We start from the raw sequence: 18,564 nt of genomic DNA, 5'->3' as shown, positions 1-18,564 counted from the left end.
GGAGAAAACCTGGTCTGATGAGGAGAGACGGCATCCATCCCACTTTGGAAGGAGCGGCTCTCATTTCTAGAAATATGGACGAATTTATTAGTCATCCAGAAACATGACAACCCAGGGTTGAGACCAGGATGCAGAGTTGTAGTCTTACACACTTCTCTGTGGCTTCCCACCTGATGCTGCCCCCCCCTCGATCAAAAAACACAAAAGGAGCAAATCCTCTTGTGCAAAAAAAAAATTAAAACAAAAACTTAAACTGAACAAAAACATCAAACTATTAAATGTGGTTTGCTGAATATTAGATCTCTCCTTTGGAAGTCTCTGTTAGTGAATGATTTGATTTGTGATCATCATATTGATATATTTTGTCTTACAGAAACCTGGCTGCAGCAGGAGGATCATGTTAGCATTAATGAATCAACTCCCTCTGACTATTTAAATGTTCATGTTCCTAGAACCACAGGCAGAGGAGGAGGAGTGGCAGCTATCTTCAGATCAGGGTTACTAATCTGTTACTAAACCTCTTGTGTTTGTTGTTGTGTATCGTCCACCTGGCCCTTATTCTGAGTTTCTGTCTGAATTCTCAGAGTTTTTATCCCAGTTAGTGCTGAGTACAGATAAAGTCATTGTAGTGGGTGACTTTAATATTCATGTAGATGTTGAAAATGACAGCCTAAATATTAACTTTAATTCTATATTAGACTCTATTGGATTTTCTCATAGTGTTCACAGACCTACTCACTGCCTTAATCATACCCTTGACCTTGTGCTGACTTATGGCATTGAGAGTGAACAGTTAACAGTGTTCCCTCATAACTCTGTCTTGTCTGACCTTTTTTTAATAACTTTTGAATTTACATTACTTGACTATACGGCTTCTGAGAAGAATTTTAATTCATTTTAATTCAATTCAATTTATTTATATAGCGCCAAATTACAACAATTGTCATCTCAAGGCACTTAAATAATATAGTCCAATTCAAGCCAATTGGAATTCAATTCATTGTAATCATAATCCAATTAATTCATATTGAGCCAATTAAAAAATTAATATCCTAGCTAAGGAAACCAACAGATTGCACCGAAACTTGTCTTCAGTCCAATCTCCCGTCCTGAGCCTGAGGGACTGTGGAAAGGAACCACTCCCTTTAACAGGAAGAAACCTCTGGCAGAACCAGGACCAGGAAGAAACCTCTGGCAGAACCACAACCAGGAAGAAACCTCTGGCAGAACCAGAACCAGGAAGAAACCTCTGACAGAACCAGAACCAGGAAGAAACCTCTGGCAGAACCAGAACCAGGGAGGGTGGCCATCCGCCTTGACCAGCTGGGGTTTGAGAAGACAGAAAAGAGGGGGGAAAAACACCATAACACCATTAAAAGGATACCTGTTGGAACAGGGAAACACAAGTTAATAACCACAATAATGTCACATGTACATATTATCATTTGAGAAATTAAACAGGGGGAAAAAGAGAGCAAAGTGAGGAAAGGTGTGACAGATGAGGTCCCCCAGCAGTCTAAGCCTATAGCAGCTTAACTATGGGATGTTTCAGGATCACCTGAGCCATCCCTAACTATAAGCTTTATCAAAAAGGAAAGTTTTAAGCCTAATCTTTAAAGTGGAAAGGGTGTCTGCTTCCCGGACATTTACTGGCAGCTTATTCCACAAGAGAGGGGCCTGATAACTGAAGGCTCTACCTCCCATTCTACTTTTAGAAACTCTGGGAACAACAAGTAAACCTGCAGTTTGGGAGCGAAGTGCTCTGTTAGGAAAATATCTAACAATGAGATCTCTAAGATATGATGGAGCTCGGTCATTAAGAGCTTTATATGTGAGGAGAAGAATCTTAAATTCTATTCTGAATTTAACAGGAAGCCAATGAAGAGAAGCTAAAACTGGAGAAACATGATCTCTCCTGTTAGTTCTCATCAGAACTCTGGCTGCAGCATTTTGGATCAGCTGGAGGCTTTTCAGAGAATATGTGGAACAGCCCAATAATAAGGAATTACAGTAGTCCAATCTTGAAGTAACAAATGCATGAACTAGTTTCTCTGCATCACCCTGAGACAGGATGTTCCTGATTTTAGCAATATTACGAAGGTGAAAGAAGGCAGTCCTAGAAACCAGTTTTATATGTGCGTCAAATGATAAATTCTGGTCAAAAATAACTCCAAGGTTCCTCACTGTAGAACTAGAAGCCAAGGAAATACCATCTAGAGTAACTATATAACTAGACAATTTCTCCCTGAAGCACTCAGGTCCAAAGAGAACAACTTCAGTTTTGTCTGAATTTAAAAGCAATTTCTTGAACATGTTATTGGGATTAAATGAACTGCATTAGGCTGGTTTAAGTCATATTTATCTGATAGATTCCAATTTGTTCTTGTAAATGAAGAATATTCCTCACACATCGGAGTAAGTCATGGAGTTCCTCAGGGTTCTGTGCTTGGACCAATTCTTTTTACTTTATACATGCTTCCATTAGGTAACATTATCAGACAGCATGGCATAAATTTCCATTGTTATGCTGATGATACTCAGCTGTACTTATCTATGAAACCAGATGAAACCAATAGGTTGGTCAGACTACATGCCTGTCTTAAAGACATAAAGACCTGGATGACTCAGAACTGTCTGCTTTTAAATTCAGACAAAACTGAAGTTGTTCTGTTTGGACCTAAGTGCTTCAGGGAGAAATTGTCTGGCTATATAGTTACTCTAGATGGTATTTCCTTGGCTTCTAGTTCTACAGTGAGGAACCTTGGAGTTATTTTTGACCAGAATTTATAATTTGATGCACATAAAAAACAGGTTTCAACTTCTTTCACCTTCGTATTTCTACTTCCGGCTCTCAACAAAGGCGGTCGAATTTCTACTCTCTCCTGATTCTGCCCTCTCCCATATCTCTCCTGCTTCTCTTGTCTTGTCCGGTCCTGTCTCAACTTCAGCCTCTCTATGCATTGCTTTCAAACTAAATCATGGAATTGATCGGCTGGTCTCTAAATGCAATTGACAAAATCATTGCTACAAGAAGCTCGGGTCCAGGGGAACCCGCCTGTCCCGACGGAACGTTTGCCACTGGGTATACGAGGGACTCCTGGGAGACGTGGAGAGTCGTGTGCCTGTCGAGTCTCTCCATTGAAGACGTGGAGGATCTATACATATTCGGAACCATGACAACGGGCTTTCTGCTAATTGGATTAGGCATTGCCCTGGTGTATCGCAAAATTCGGAGACAGCAGTCACAGGCCCCAAGCTGTCCGGCATGTTTGAATTGGTGGGCAGAGCTATTGGTGCTCAGACTGTGGTCATTAACCGCAATATGGAAAACATCTTGGTGAAGCTGGTGGCTTTGCAAAGTCGTATGGATCGTTTTTGTGACCAGAATGGACAAACAGAGTGAGTCGTGTCCACTGAAATACGACTACTCGCCCTAACCAACTATCATAATCTAATCTGCATTCCTGCTCTCCTTGCAACGGCCTCGGCCAAGGCCGCTGCTGAAACAACTCTCCTGAAATCACTACTGTGAGACGCTCTGAACTACTTCTCCCCCTCCCTTCTTTCTTTTCCCCCCGTTTTTTATGTGTGAAACGAGCAAATGTTTGTTCATGTTTTGAGTTTTTATGTTGGATGGTGACCTATGTTACTGTTCTTGAGGTTTTTTTCCCGGCCCCACAGTGTACTCTCCATGGAGTATAGTCTGTGGCTGTGTTTTTTTCCCCTCTCCTCTCCTTTTCTTCACACACTGGAGTTGGATAAACGCCATTTCAATCTGCGTGCAATGTAATGCTGTAATGCTTGATTGACAATAAATGCTTCTGATTCTGATTCTGATTCTGATAATATTGTTAAAATCAGGAACATCCTGTCTCAGGGTGATGCAGAGAAACTAGTTCATGCATTTGTTACTTCAAGATTGGACTACTGTAATTCCTTATTATTCGGCTGCCCCACAAACTCTCTGAAAAGCCTCCAGCTGATCCAAAATGCTGCAGCCAGAGTTCTGATGAGAACTAACAGGAGAGATCATGTTTCTCCAGTTTTAGCTTCTTCTCATTGGCTCCCTGTTAAATTCAGAATAGAATTTAAGATTCTTCTCCTCACATATAAAGCTCTTAATGACCGAGCTCCATCATATCTTAAAGATCTCATTGTAAGATATTTTCCTAACAGAGCACTTTGCTCCCAAACTGCAGGTTTACTTGTTGTTCCCAGAGTTTCTAAAAGTAGAATGGGAGGCAGAGCCTTCAGTTATCAGGCCCCTCTATTGTGGAATAAGCTCCCAGTAAATGTCCAGGAAGCAGACACCCTTTCCATTTTTAAGATTCGGCTTAAAATAGTTAGGGATGGCTCAGGTAATCCTGAAACATCCCATAGTTAAGCTGCTATAGGCTTAGACTGCTGAGGGACCTCATCTGTCACACCTTTCCTCACTTTGCTCTCTTTTTCCCCCTGTTTAATTTCACAATTGATTTTATGTACATGTGACATTATTGTGATTATTAACCTATGTTTCCCTGTTCCAACAGATATCCTTTGAATGGCGTTATGGTGTTTTTCCCCCCTCTTTTCCCTCTTTTCTGTCTTCTCAAACCCCAGCTGGTCGAGGCGGATGGCCACCCTTCCTGGTTCTGGTTCTGCCAGAGGTTTCTTCCTGGTTCTGGTTCTGCCAGAGGTTTCTTCCTGGTTCTGGTTCTGCCAGAGGTTTCTTCCTGTTAAAGGGAGTCGTTCCTTTCCACAGTCCCTCAGGCTCAGGACGGGAGATTGGACTGAAGACAAGTTTCGGTGCAATCTGTTGGTTTCCTTAGCTAGGATATTATTTTTTGAATTGGCTCTATATGAATTAATTGTATTATGATTACAATGAATTGAATTCCAATTGGCTTGAATTGGACTATATTATTTAAGTGCCTTGAGATGACAATTGTTGTAATCTGGCGCTATATAAATAAAACTGAATTGAAGTGTATTGAATTGAATTGAATTGGTCAACCCTGGGAGCGGTTTGAGTAAGTGGAGCACAGCATTGTTATGTATCTCACTTCACTTCTCCACTTATGTTCTCTTTAAGCATGACACTATGAGTTTGATGAAAGATCTGAATCTGCTTAATTTGCTCGGACTAAGGCTAAGATAGAGAACTAAACATATGATTGCATGTATGACTAGGATTCATGGTGAAACTAATTTCTGTTTGTTTTCTCTTTAAAGTTATCAACCTGCTTATGATTCAACAAAAAAAGTGACAAAAGTCAAATACAAGAAAGGACTAAGTTGAACTGAGTTGACTCCTGTGTAAAGCCTGGTCGAGTTCAGACAACTTCTGTGCAGAGACTATCATCCCCACTGGATGAGGGGCTATCCCAATAACAAGCCTGGGTTCACCAGTGAGCTGAAAAACCCGTTGAAGATGAAAAAGATAACCTTCAAAGAGGAGGGCAGGGAGTTACTGACTGACGTTTTCAGAAACAGCTGAAAAAGAAGCTAAAAGAGAGTAAAGATGTGATCAGAGAAAAAGCTGGGAAACAAGCTCCAGCAGAACAATATGAGAGACATGTGGTCAATGATACAAAAGATCAGAAGGTGTGTCAGACAAATGGAAGTCTAGAGAAAATCAATGAATTGGACATGTTTTTTAAAAAGCTTTACTCAGGATGATACTCAACATTCATCCCCTGCCCCCAGCAACACATACTTTCAAACTCTCCTTGGACCCACAGTTGTCACAACTCTACAGTATTACCCTTCATCAATACAAACTGATACCTCTAATGCATCTCCCTCAAAGTAAGTTGAAGAGGCAGCTTAAGAGGCTGAGCCAAAAACAACGTTGCAGGTCTAGATGGTGTCAGACACACAAAGACCTGTGCGGAACAGCTATGTGGGATTCTACAGCACCTCTTTAACTTTAGCCTGAGTCAGGAGAAAGTTCCAGAGCTGTGGAAGAGATCCTGCGTTGTTCCAGTTCTTAAAAAATCCTAATGCATCTGCCCTCGATGACTACAGACCATTTGCTCTGACATAATGGAAGTCCTAGGTCCACTGGCTCATCAAGTAAAATTCAAACTTATGCATTTCAACACATGGCCGGGTTTAAATTACAATAAAATATGTTGGACAACAGAATGGCATATATTCTCTCAGCATGCTGCAATTCCATTGAAATAAAGGAGTGTGTTCAGTAACAGACTTCTTCAGCTCTGCTGCAACGTAAAACAATAGGTCATCACTGCCAATCGCAATAATGCAAAATGAAAAATGTATACTGCAACAATAAAATTTTCCTTTAGGATAGATATGAATACTTTCTCGATTCACTCTGGGAAAATTTAGGGTGTTTTTAAAAATGTGATTTAATTCACTTAAAAAAATGATAACAGGGGGCAGTTTTGCACATTTTTTAAATGGAATGTGTCCATGGACACATGGACCATGTACTTCACACAAGCAGCACATATACCAGCTTCTGGAAAAAACTGTAAAAAGTATGCAGTGAATGCTATGGAACAGACATAGTAAGGTTGTGACTTAAGCCAGGAGAGTACAAGCAAGATGTGTGTTCCTTTACAAATGGTTCATGTTTACATCCGAAGAAAGTGAATTACATTCTTTGCTGTAACTGGAATGCAAATATAATATAGCCATGTCAACATGTTTTTTTCTAAGACAGCCACTGGTACCAAAATGCAGAACAAACACAAGCAGGACCACACTTTTCTCTCTTAGTGATTTGCTTCTCACATTTTAAGTTGGGCCACAAATCATCCCCGTCCAGGATGTCATCCCCAAGACTTCACAAGCAAGGAGATAAGGATCACGTTATAAATACCAATATAGCAGAACCCAAAATACAGAGACAAAACTTCAAAGCCAAGATTGATTAAAAGGGATTTATTTACAAAATGGAATTGTACTGAAGAATGCCCCAAAAAGGTAAGCAGGTTCAAATGGGAGGGAGAGTTCAGTCTGAAGAGAGGAGAGGCACATGCGACTTTTCCTGGGTTCAGTTATCTTTGCAGGCTTAGAATGGCTTTGCTCCTGAGGTAGATGCGGCGGCAGTGAAGAGTGCCTTTTAAACAGGTAAGTGGCATGAGACACGATGAATGCTACTTATGCAAGTCTGGTTGTTTATTCCCAGTCCATCCAGGCAAAAAACTAGAATGAAGGTAATCCCAAGATATCCCTTTGCTGGAAGTGAATAAAAAGAAAACATTATGTGGGAGAGCAGAGCCACATATTATGTCTTGACACTGCTCGAATCAGATGTTGTTGAGGTCAGGATGAACCCTGTCCAGATAATGACAAAGATGCAGTAGCGTCCTCAGACAGCAGGCGCCGAATAGAGATTGTGTTTGGGCCACTCACACACTGAATGATATAGAAAGGTATTAAGAGGATGTCACAAACTGAGGTCATTGGGTCAAGAGTGAGACTCTGCGAGTCCGACTACTCTTTTCTCCACAACATAATGGTGACCCCGACTTCGTGAATTAGGCGTCTGGAGCCCCGCTGAGCGAGTCCTCTGTGCCCCGGCAGCCGAGATCAGTCGTCAAAGCCGGCAGGTGGGATATCTTTTTCCTAACCATTAAAGGCAGCAGATGTTTGCTGGTTGGTGTACAGGGTGACAGCCCTCAGGGTTTTCCTTAAATTAAGGAACACAGGAGAGAGTGGTGGGCTGGCCCTCGTAAGTTTCTTATTTTTCCTCTGTGCAGGGGGGCTGCTAAAATTATTTAGCTGTCACCTTATCGTGGTGGGGGAGTTTGCGTGCCCCAATGAGTCTGGGAGCTATGTTGCCCGGGGCTTCAAGCCCCTGGTAGGGTCACCCAAGGCAAACAGATGGTTTCTTCCTGGTTATGTCAGAGGTTTCTTCCTGGTTCTGGTTCTGCCAGAGGTTTCTTCCTGGTTCAAGAAAACTCTGAAAAAGTCATTCCAGTTCTATAGGGGCATGTTATAATATATGTGTTTATATAATTTAATATATCTTTAAAACTCTTTGGAGTTATCTTTGACCTCATTATAGAAAACATTTTGAGAAGAAAATTCAAATTTGATCATGAATTGGCCACAGGAGATATTATAAGAGGTCACAAGTGAGGCTGATAAACTACACGTCAGCTTCTTCAGATTCATGAATAAACCACAAGGCTTATAAAGAAGAAATATTTTAAATCTCATATATTGTCTATGTCAATATCTCCTGAAAATAAAAGTCTAAATAAAAGAAACTAAACAATTAAAATTGTGAAGGATTGACTGGTGACTGACAAACTCACTGACTTGGTGTGTGTGTAAACCGGTTTGTTTGTGCTCATTTGTGCTGCTGTGTGTGAAATCCTGCTGTTTTATGTGAATCTAAAAAAGATCTTTTGTGTGAAAATCAAGGTTCCAACTCATCCCATCCCCGACTCTCTTCATTTTTTATATCTATTATTTGATTAAAACACACACATAAATTTTGTAATTACAGTGTTAACATACAACTTCTACATATATAGTCTTGAATTGAATGAAAGAGAAGTGAATGTTGAGAGTAAAGCTGTTGTAACTGAATAAAGGTCAGAGGGAGAGGTTGTTTAGGCTACGTGTGTTTGGGGTATTGTGCGCGAGAGGAGAGAGAAGAGTTTGCATAGACAGAGATTGGTTTGAGATTTGTGAGAGAGTTTGAATAAATTGTTGGAATAGGTTACAGTATTGATCTGTGAGTTTTAATTGTTGCATATTGCTTGCCGTATTTCTTTGAACATCTGTTAAGTTCTATTGAGTATGTTCTATCACAATTGTATCTTTGCAGGGCTGTTGTGATTTGAATTGTGTATCTAAATTTTGTTTTTAACAGTCTAGCTAGACTTGTTTCTGGTTCAGGTCGCTGGTTTGAGTTGCATTGCATGGATGTCCTTGAATGCTTTGACATTTTTATTCCGTGAACAATACAGCTGTATGTTCTTGTTAAAATCACACTTTCTTTTATCATATGGTCGTAGTATTTCAGTTTCTAGAGTACAATAATTAAGCTGTGATTTAACTGTATTTCTCCCTGTTTACAGCTTGTGAGTTTTTATTTTGGGCCCTTTTTCTTAATTTGTTACAAGAGTGTTACAAACGCCATTTTGAGCTGAAGAATAGGGTGCGGTTCAGTTGTTTTCTTTTGGTTATTAGATTAGAGTATGAGGGGAGTTACCAAAATCCTGGGAGGTAGGCTTAGAGGTGTGTTCATGTTTCATTGGATTTGAATTTACAGAGCTGTGACGTGCATTCTTGACTCGTTTGGACTGGTGAAAGGTCATTGTGTAGTGTTCCCATTGGAAGGATCTGGGTAGGGCAAAAGTTAGGGCAACGCCCTTAGCTTGAGTCATGTAAAAGTAGGTTGAGCATTAACCTAGCTCTAAATTAGCAGTAAAGTTAGCATTTATTAGCAATAGCAATAAAGCTACTATTAATCTAGTGTAAATTTACAATAGGTCAGCAAGTATTAGCATTCGCAATAAAGCTATCATCAACCTAACTCCAAACTAGAAATCACAATAGCAACAAGCAAAATTAGCCTAGCACTGAATTAGAATTGAATAAAACAGAATAGAATTCAACTTAATTGTCATTGCACATGCAACGAAATACAGTTTGCATTCATCCAGAAGTGCTTTAGCAAAAATATAAATATATATATGTACAGTAAAGTTGTTGTGAATATGAACTATAAGTAAAAGTATATACAGGCTATGAATGTACAGACTATAAACAGGTTATAAATATGAAGGGGTATAAACAGACTATAAAAAAAAGAATATAAGTATGGGAGAGTATTTATGAGTATTTATGAACAGGAATAGATTATCTATACAGTATATACAGTAGTCCATGTGTTATTGGTGTGTATATAGGGATACAGTCCATCATTATTGTTCATGTGTCAGGAGGCAGAGTTCAGGAGCGTGACAGCTGTGGAGCAGAAGCTGCTCCGGTACTTGGTTGTCTTGGTCCGGAGGCTCCTGTAGCGCCTCCCAGAGGGCAGGAGGGTGAAGAGTCTGTGTGCTGGGTGCTTGGAGTCTTTGATGATTTTCCCAGCCCGTTTCAGACACCACTTCCTATAAATGTCCTCTATGGCAGGAAGTGATTCATGCACTGAGCAGCTTTCACCACCCTCTGCAGCGCCTTCCAGTCCGAGGCAGAGCAGCTCCCGTACCAGACTGTGATGCAGTTGGTCAGGATGCTCTCAATGGTGCAGCGGTAAAATTTCACCAGGATGTCTGGGGACAGGTGGTTCTTCCTCAGAGTCCTCAGAAAGAAGAGGCACTGGTGAGCCTTCTTGACCAGCTTGGAGCAGCCGGTCGTCCAGGTGAGATCCTCGGAGAGGTGGACACCCCGGAACTTGAAGCTGTTCACACGCTCCACTGCCGTCCCCTTGATGTGGATGGGTGGGTGTGGGTCAGCATTCCTCCTGAAGCCCACGATGAGCTCCTTGGTCTTCTCAGCATTGAGCAGCAGGTTGTTGGTGTCACACCACTCAGCCAGACAATCCACCTCCTCCCTGTAGGCGGTCTCATCTTTGTCTTTGATGAGGCCGATCACCGTGGTGCCGTCTGCAAACTTAATGATGGTGTTGAGGAGGGAGTAGAGGAAGGGACTCATCACACAACCTTGTGGTACACCGGTGTTTATGGTGATGGTGGATGAGCAGTGGTTATCCAGCCGGACATGGGGTCGGCTGATCAGGAAGTGATGATGGACTTTGTGATGATGGGAGTGAGGGCTACCGGGCGGTAGTCATTGAGTCTTGATGGGTTGGAGTTTTTGGGTATCTGGACGATGGAGGTGGTTTTGAAGCAGGTTGGTACCATAGCACGGGCCAGTGACAGGTTGAAAATGTCCGTCAGCACTCCTGCCAGCTCCCCAGAGCACGCTCTGACAATACGTCCAGGGATGCCAATAGGACCCGCGGCCTTTTGGATTTTAATCCTGCTCAGCACCGCTCCTACATCGGTGGGGGAGAGTCAGTGACTGGTGGCCTTGGTTGCAGTCTCTCAAAACGAGCATAGAAGTTGTTGAGCTCATTGAGGAAGGAGACATCAGAAGAGGCGGGGGAGGGGTTGATGGTCCTGTAATCTGTGATGATCTGGAGTCCTTGCCACATACGTCAAGGGTTGGAGTTCAAAAAGTGTTCTTCTACCTTCCCTTGTAGTGTTTGGCCTTTTTGATGCTCCTCTCTGCCCTGGCTGTACTGCAGGCCTGTGCATCCCCTGACCTGAAGGCGATGTTGTGGCCCTTCAGCAAGAGAAGGACATCACGGTTCATCCAAGACTTCTGGTTGGGGTACATGGTGATCTATTTCTGGGTGGTGACATTGTCTATAGTGGTGAAGATGTGGTCCAATACAGATGAAGCGTAGTGTTCCAAGTCTGTGTGAATGAACATATTCCAGTCAGTGTTTTTGAACCGGTCCTGGAGTGTCAATAAAAGTGTGATCAGAGGGGGACAGCGTCTGGATGAGTGGTGAGTACCGAGGTGTGAGGAAAAGTCACTTTGGATAAAAGCATCTGCTAAATGCATTAACAAAAACATAAACACAAAAGGGAGAGGTGGTCCGATTGTCCTATGTGGGGGAGAGGTGTTGCTTTGTATGCTCCAGCTAGGTTGGAGTAAACGTGATCCAAAGTAACCTCTCCTTCCAAGATAGCTTAACAGTTCCAGACCCAGCCGGACTGATGTTCAGCCAGAAGCAGTCGACTCCAGAGTGCTGGTGACCGGAGTGGACTGGCTGAGTATTTCTGATTTTCTGTTGTACATGGTACAAAACTGTAATTTATTAATTGGATATTGTTTGTGTATTCATTTTATGTTTATTATTAGTCATAACTAATCATATATGTCCATCGCCATTCGTGTCAGTCAACTGTTCGGAGCACAACCTTTGATACTGAGTGAGTAATTAAGTGGTCGGTCATCAAGTAGGGATGGGGCCATAGGAGAATTTTCTCGTGAATAAGAACACGAGTTACAAAAGTGGCAGCCGACAGGTCTTTTGCTCTTATGCACTGTGAACAGTGGACAATTTTAATGGTAATGTTAAATATTTAAATGATGAGTGGTGGATTCAATATTATTTGTACAAGATGATGAATTTTTACAATGTTTAATTTGTTGGTCCAGAGTGTAAAACTCACACTATATACATTTTCAGTTAAATTTTTAGAGGACTCATTTTATTATTCATTCATAATTATTGTGATTTCCTTGTTTTATATATATATATCACATATATTTCCTTTTACAATACTTTAATTTATTCTATTATGGTAGATATGTTTCAATTGATCAGTTTTGATTATTAGAATAATTTTGTGAGACTTCTTTTTTTCTTAAATCACTAATAAATTATTTCAGGGGGAATTATGTGGGGGAGCAGAGCCTTGACACTGCTCCACATATTGTGCCTTGACACAGCTCAACAACATATTGTGTGCTGACACTGCTCAAATCAGATGTTGTTGAGGTCAGAATGAACCCTGTCTAGATAATGACGAAGATGTAGTAGCGTCCTCAGACAGCAGGCGCCGAATAGAGATTGGGGGGGTGAGGTTGTGGATAGCCTTGAATGTGTAGAGAAGGGTTTTAAAAGTAATTCTAAATTTGACTGGGAGTAAGTGAAGCTGCTGGAGGACAGGGGTGATATGGTGAAAATAGGGTGTTCTGGTGATGATGCAGGCTGCAGAGTTTTGGACCAGTTGAAGCTTATGAAGGGATTTGTGAGGGGCACCAAAAAGGAGTGCGTTACAATAATCGATGCGGGAGGTGACGAGGCTGTGGACCAGGATATCAGTGGTGTGAGGAGTGGGGGGGAACGACACTGTGGAGCTGTCTATGGTGAGGGAGAAACTGTCAACTTTGGATAGGGTGGATTTGGTGCCAACAAGAAGGAGTTCAGCTTTATCACTGTCGAGGTGAACCAGGATTAAATCTTAGAGAGACAGTTTAATGCATCTGCACAACTGTTTAGAACACATTGTTTATGGTACATTGTCTGGTTCGGAGGCCTTTCAAGGATTTATCTTCGCAAAGGTCCTCCTAACATTCTCAGCAGACAGCTGCAGAACCTGGTCAGTGGATGGTGGTGTCGGTCTTTGTGCATTCCTGGTGTTAGTGACCTCAAGCCGGGAATAAAACCTGTTCAGATCATCTGGGAGCAATGGATTGTTGCACAGAGCTGTTTTGGTTGGATGTCTGTAACCCATTACTGTCTGAAATCCCTGCCACAGGCGCCTTGTGTCTCTGATGTCTTCAAAATTCTTCTCCAAATTCCTCCCAAACTGTTTCTTAGCTTCTCTGATCTCCCTTTTCAGGTTGTTCCTCCCTGCCCCCTGTATCCTACTGCATTGCCAGGGTCTTCAGGAGTGAAAGGACGTTGCCTGTCAGCCATGGCTTGTTTCTGGCGCATGTTTTAGGGTCAAAGACGAATAAGGATTTTACAAATGGAAAAAAATTAAATTGGCTAAAAATACCCATTAAGTCACTTTCTATCATTATTAGGGTGTTTTGTATATCACTCAACAACAGGAATTTGTTTTAAGAGTGCAATAAACATTTTTCAGTGAATTATATGATTTCTCCCATGGAAAATGTCCTTCCTGGGTAACGTAAATGGTTTTCAAAATTAATTAAAATTTCTATCATTGTTGGTATTCAAAGGTTTTTGTATAATTACAGTTCAACTCTTACAGCTCAACAAATAATTACTTCTCAGAAAACCCCATTTTTATCAGAATTATGTAATATATTTGGACATTTATAGTGAAATGGCTTCATTCGTTCCTGTTTGTCACACAATATTTAGTGCCAAAAAGAGAAAAAAAGATGGAAAATGTCTTATTTTTTTACAGTGTAAGTAAAAGGGTTGTTATTGTATCCTCAACTCAAAAAACACAATACTGTAATACAATATGAAATTTGGGTTGAATTATTTGACTGTCTCAGTCTAACCCTAACCCTCTTCTTATTACTCCTCCATTGTTCTCTTTTCTTTTTTGCAGCAGCAGGAGTCATCAGCTGAATAGGTGTTTTGGGCTGAGATTTGGATTTATCTTTGTAGTACCTAGAAATAAAACAAATTACATGGTGTACAGGTTTGATTAATTACCAAGATGCCGATGCTCCAGAAGAAATATGCCCTACCATAAACATCACATCACATTGCTTAACTAACGTATTATCATTTTTAACTGATCTGCATAATCTCTTCATTACTAAATCACAATACCTTTCTCTCTTTTTCTCAAGATACTCAGCCCTAGCTTGTGGGTCAGCATTCTTCCTGGCCCTGAAAAGTCTCTGCCTTTCTTTATTAGACAGTGGCATCTGCAAGGACAAAACTGACCCTCAAACATCAAAAGCTATACTAAAACTTTATTAAAAAAACATAAAGATTAGCTCAGTATATGTATATATATGTATATATATATATATATACATAAGATATTTATTAGATAGCATAGATGAGACAGACAGGAAACGGAAAATATCCTGTGGTATTACCATTGAAAAAGATAACAAAAAATGTCATAAAAGTTAAAAAATACATAATATTTCCTCATTAATCGTTTAATATAACATTACAATATCAAATCAATGCCTAAAGGGTGAATTGTTCATAGAAAACCCTGCTCATTCAATGACAGTGAATGAGTGCAGTTTCTGGGAGTCACCTTTTAATGGGCCTCAAACTGAACAAGTTCTGCTTACTGTATAGTAGAGACACAAACTCTTGCTGGCTATTCAAGCTCTTGTTGTCTTAAGTGACGTGTCAATCAAAAGCATTAGACATAGTTTAAAATCCATGGATCAATGTTCACATGTAAACTGGGCTTACAAGAGAATAGCCTATGTTGAAAATTAGGCACAGAAATCTGTGGGAACATATAGCAGTTCTAACATGTATTTCCATTATAAAAAAAGGTTTTACCGAAGTAGGATTGTTAGAACCTCTCAATGAAAATACTGAATGATTGTTCAGAAAAGGAAGTGGTTTATCTGGAGGCTTTATGGGTAAGTAGCCTGTATGTTTTATGATTTTCATTGGTGTTTATTGTACCAACTACAGTCAATGTATTGTAATAATAAGTGCATCAATGAAATCACATGAATCTCAGTTTTCAAACAGTGTGTCACATGTGGACCCACTTATACACAGCAATGTTTTGTTGAAAATAGCTGCTGGTCCGCTGGTGAGCACACAGAAGGTCAGGGGTTAGTAAGAGTACGCTGACAGAGCTCTAAAAGATGATTAATCATTTAATCATGCTCCTTTACTTCTTTCACATTGTCTCTGTTACATATCAGAAGTTACTGAATGTTTTGTAAACAATTCCACAATAAATACAACTTAATATAACATGTTAATGTCTGAGAGATTGAATAGTTTGGGTGGTTTAGGGAGAACGTAACTTACAGCGACATCAGTGCACCTGCAGAGGACCTGTTTTTTATTCAGCTGTCAGCTGACTGTGTAATGCAGGCCACATGATTGTTTGCATACAGAGTGAGTAACTGAGATTATATTAAACAAATTGAAATAGTCGCTGGCAACACCATTCTATGTTACAGTGAAGCTGAATTCAGTTCAGTTAAATTCTATTTATATAGCGCCAAATCACAATAAATGTCACCTCAAGGCACTTCAAAGATACAGTCCAATTCAAGTCAATTACAATCCAATTCATTAAAATTCCAAATGAGTCCAATTCATAGAGACAATTTTTTAAAAAGTTGCCTAGCTAAGGAAACTAACAGATTGCACCGAAACCACCCAAGACACAAATTAACAGCATCTGACACGCAATGTAATGTAATAAAAATGGTAGTTGCTTCAAACTTTTTGTCACCTCACAGCAGAGGGTTCCAGTTTCGATCCCTGCCTGGGCCTTTCTGTGTGGAGTTTGCATGTTCTCCCTGTGTATGCGTGGGTTCTCTCCAGGTACTCTGGCTTCCTCCCACCATCCAAAAACATGCATGTCAGGTTAATTGGTGACTCTAAATTGTCCTTAGGAGTGAGTGTGAGCGTGCATGGTTGTTTGTCCCGTTTGTCTCTATGTGGCCCTGTGATGGACTGGGACCTGTCCAGGGTGTACCCCGCCTTTCGCCCGATGGCTGCTGGGATAGGCTCCAGCCCCCCCGCTACCCGATTAACGGATTGACGGTATAGAAAATGGATGGATGGAATAAGCTGTCACACCGCAGTGAAGTCAAGCTGGGTTTTTGTCCTGTCTCCATGTCTTCTCTTCTCATTTCCTGTTTTATTTTGAAAGATTAACTCTCCTCTCGTTTCAGGTGACTTGCCCTTCCTCATGTGTCAGCAGTGGAATGGTCTTCCCTGATTCCTGAATGGGTCCACCCTTTGCCCTCATGTGTCTTATAGTCTGCGTCTCGTTGTCTTGCGCCTGAGTGTTTCGTTCTGTCGATCACCCAAACCTGCCACCACAGCCATAGTTGTCCTTGCCTTGCTTGTTCAAAGTTCTTAAGTCAGAATTCTTTTGCCTCCTTGTGAGTGATTTTTTTTTGTTTTAGATCACGTTTCATAGAGTTTGTAGAGCTTCCAATTTTCAGGAGTGCATTTAGGGTTTTTTTGTTTCTAGTACTGAGTTTGGTTGTCCTCATTTTGAGTTTATAGTTCATAGTTATAGGTCCTCCTCTTGGACAAAATGTAAATCATTATGATGATAAAGAAAATAACTGTTGCTCATGGGCAGAAAATACTGTAGGACAAAAAATGTATCTGAAAATGAAGCAGAGCTGTGAACCATCTGGTTTTAACACAGATTTACTCTCCCAAAAAGAAATTAAATCCACCAGAAATCATAAAACATGGTCAATATTTTTCTGTCAAATTATATGACTGTAAATAACTCATTTTGTCAGAGGCAGAAAAGGAGAAACAAAGACTATTTGTTTCTATCATTTACTAGGTTTAATGAGAACCCAGAGTGTGAGATTCAAACTATGATGTGATCAGTTAACATCTAGGATGAAAGGTGAATATGTAAAGGTTCTGACCGGCTTCTCACTCAGCTGAATAAACTTCAAGTCTATTTAAACAGTTGACACTTTACATACATTTAATGTATATAATTCAGTAATATATAATGATGGTCAAATATAATCTCGGGGGCACCACGTTACCCTGAAACAACACAAACAAGTTTCTCACATTAAGTTGCAGCTCCAGCTTGTTGATGTCGTTGCTGGCCTGGTTAAGCTGCTCCAGCTCCTCCTGCAAACACACCGGACAGATGGGATATGTGCAAAGCAGAACAAAGAGGCTGGCAGTAAAACAGAGCAGTGTTCAGCAGGGGACATGCAGGCTGCACCGGGCTGGGATGGACCGGCGTGGAAGCTGCGTTTAGTCAAGGCTCATTCGCTCAATAAGATCACGCGACAATATGCGACATCAACTGTTTGACAATTTGAGAAATAAATGCAGTTTGCTGACATACCTGAATTCTTGGGTCTAATTCATCCTCGTATTTACTTATTTCTTCATTTTCTCCGATGTTGCTGTGTTTGTCAGCCTCTCCATCATCCCCACGCTGCGTTTTTATGTCCTCCGCGGTGTCCACCCTCCCAACTATGGGCTTCAACATCCCGCTGCTCCCCTCCCCGCCTTCTGCCTCCTCACCCGGGCTTTTCTCCCGTCGACAGCGCAGCTGAGAGCATCCCGCAAAAGCTTGAATTTCACGCGAGGTGTCGGGCTCCATTTGCGGCCTGTCGCTTAGTATCCATTTAATATCGATACGTTTCTAAGTTGTTAGTGTTTCTGTCACTAAAAAAATGGAAAAGACCGTTTCATTGCTTCAACTTTCAAAATGAAACCCTGTAATTATATTACAACCAATACGGTGAGGCTAACGGCACCCCCCCGTCATTCAGACTGCACCTGTCACGACCACACCGAGCTCAAATCCTCCTTACTCTGGTTTTCTTTAGCTCCCCACTAATTCTAGAACTTCTCTCATTTGTTATAAGCAATGTAAGTAGTTTATTCCGTATTAAATGTAGCTCGTGTCCAGCGCTGGTCCAAGTCTCTCTGCCTTTTTTCTTGTTTATGTGAAGTGTTTCGCGTCCTCTTTCCATCGTTAACGGTCCAGTAAAACAGACCGTAGCACTACAGGAGCAGCATCCGTGTCTTAACAAACTGAAAGTGGCACCAAAGTTGGAGCTCGTCAAAGGAGCCTCTCCCAGCTGTCACTGGACACCAGTTGGGAACATCCTGGGAACATCCTGGAAACCAAGAAAACCAAGAAACATGCACACTCCTCACATCTACCTCAATTTGGGAACACTAATCAAAAGAGCACGTTTCTGGATTATAGGAGGAAACTGCTGCATCTTCATGTAGCAAATGTTAGAAGGCTTAATTTAACTGTAAACTGAACTTTTTATGTATAGAATTGTCAAACAAGATGACATAAAATAATAACTTTTTGAAGAAATTTTGAAAACTTATAAGAAATAATATAACAAATACCAGGAAATTCTAATTATTCATTAAGGTCATCTAGGACCATCCTGTCAGCCTGG

The 18,564-nt window shown here is 40.9% G+C and overlaps 1 protein-coding gene across 1 annotated transcript in view; it reads right to left on the bottom strand.

Annotated features, from left to right (window-relative positions):
• The window catches only part of sh3bp5lb (SH3-binding domain protein 5-like, b), a 52,539-nt gene extending 34,387 nt beyond the window's left edge, over positions 1-18,152 (bottom strand). Inside the window, exons 1-2 of the mRNA XM_072370829.1 lie at positions 17,481-18,152; positions 17,195-17,257 (exon numbers count right to left, since the gene is read on the bottom strand). Of these exons, the coding sequence (XP_072226930.1) occupies positions 17,195-17,257; positions 17,481-17,741 (324 nt within the window). The 5' untranslated portion in view covers positions 17,742-18,152. The remainder of the gene's footprint in view (positions 1-17,194; positions 17,258-17,480) is intronic.
• Positions 18,153-18,564: the final 412 nt, after the last annotated feature.

Source organism: Leuresthes tenuis, unplaced genomic scaffold (assembly GCF_036924035.1).
Source record: "Leuresthes tenuis unplaced genomic scaffold, fLeuTen1.0.hap1 SCAF_18, whole genome shotgun sequence".
Taxonomy (NCBI): domain Eukaryota; kingdom Metazoa; phylum Chordata; class Actinopteri; order Atheriniformes; family Atherinopsidae; genus Leuresthes; species Leuresthes tenuis.
This window is presented reverse-complemented; position numbering and strand designations above follow the sequence as displayed.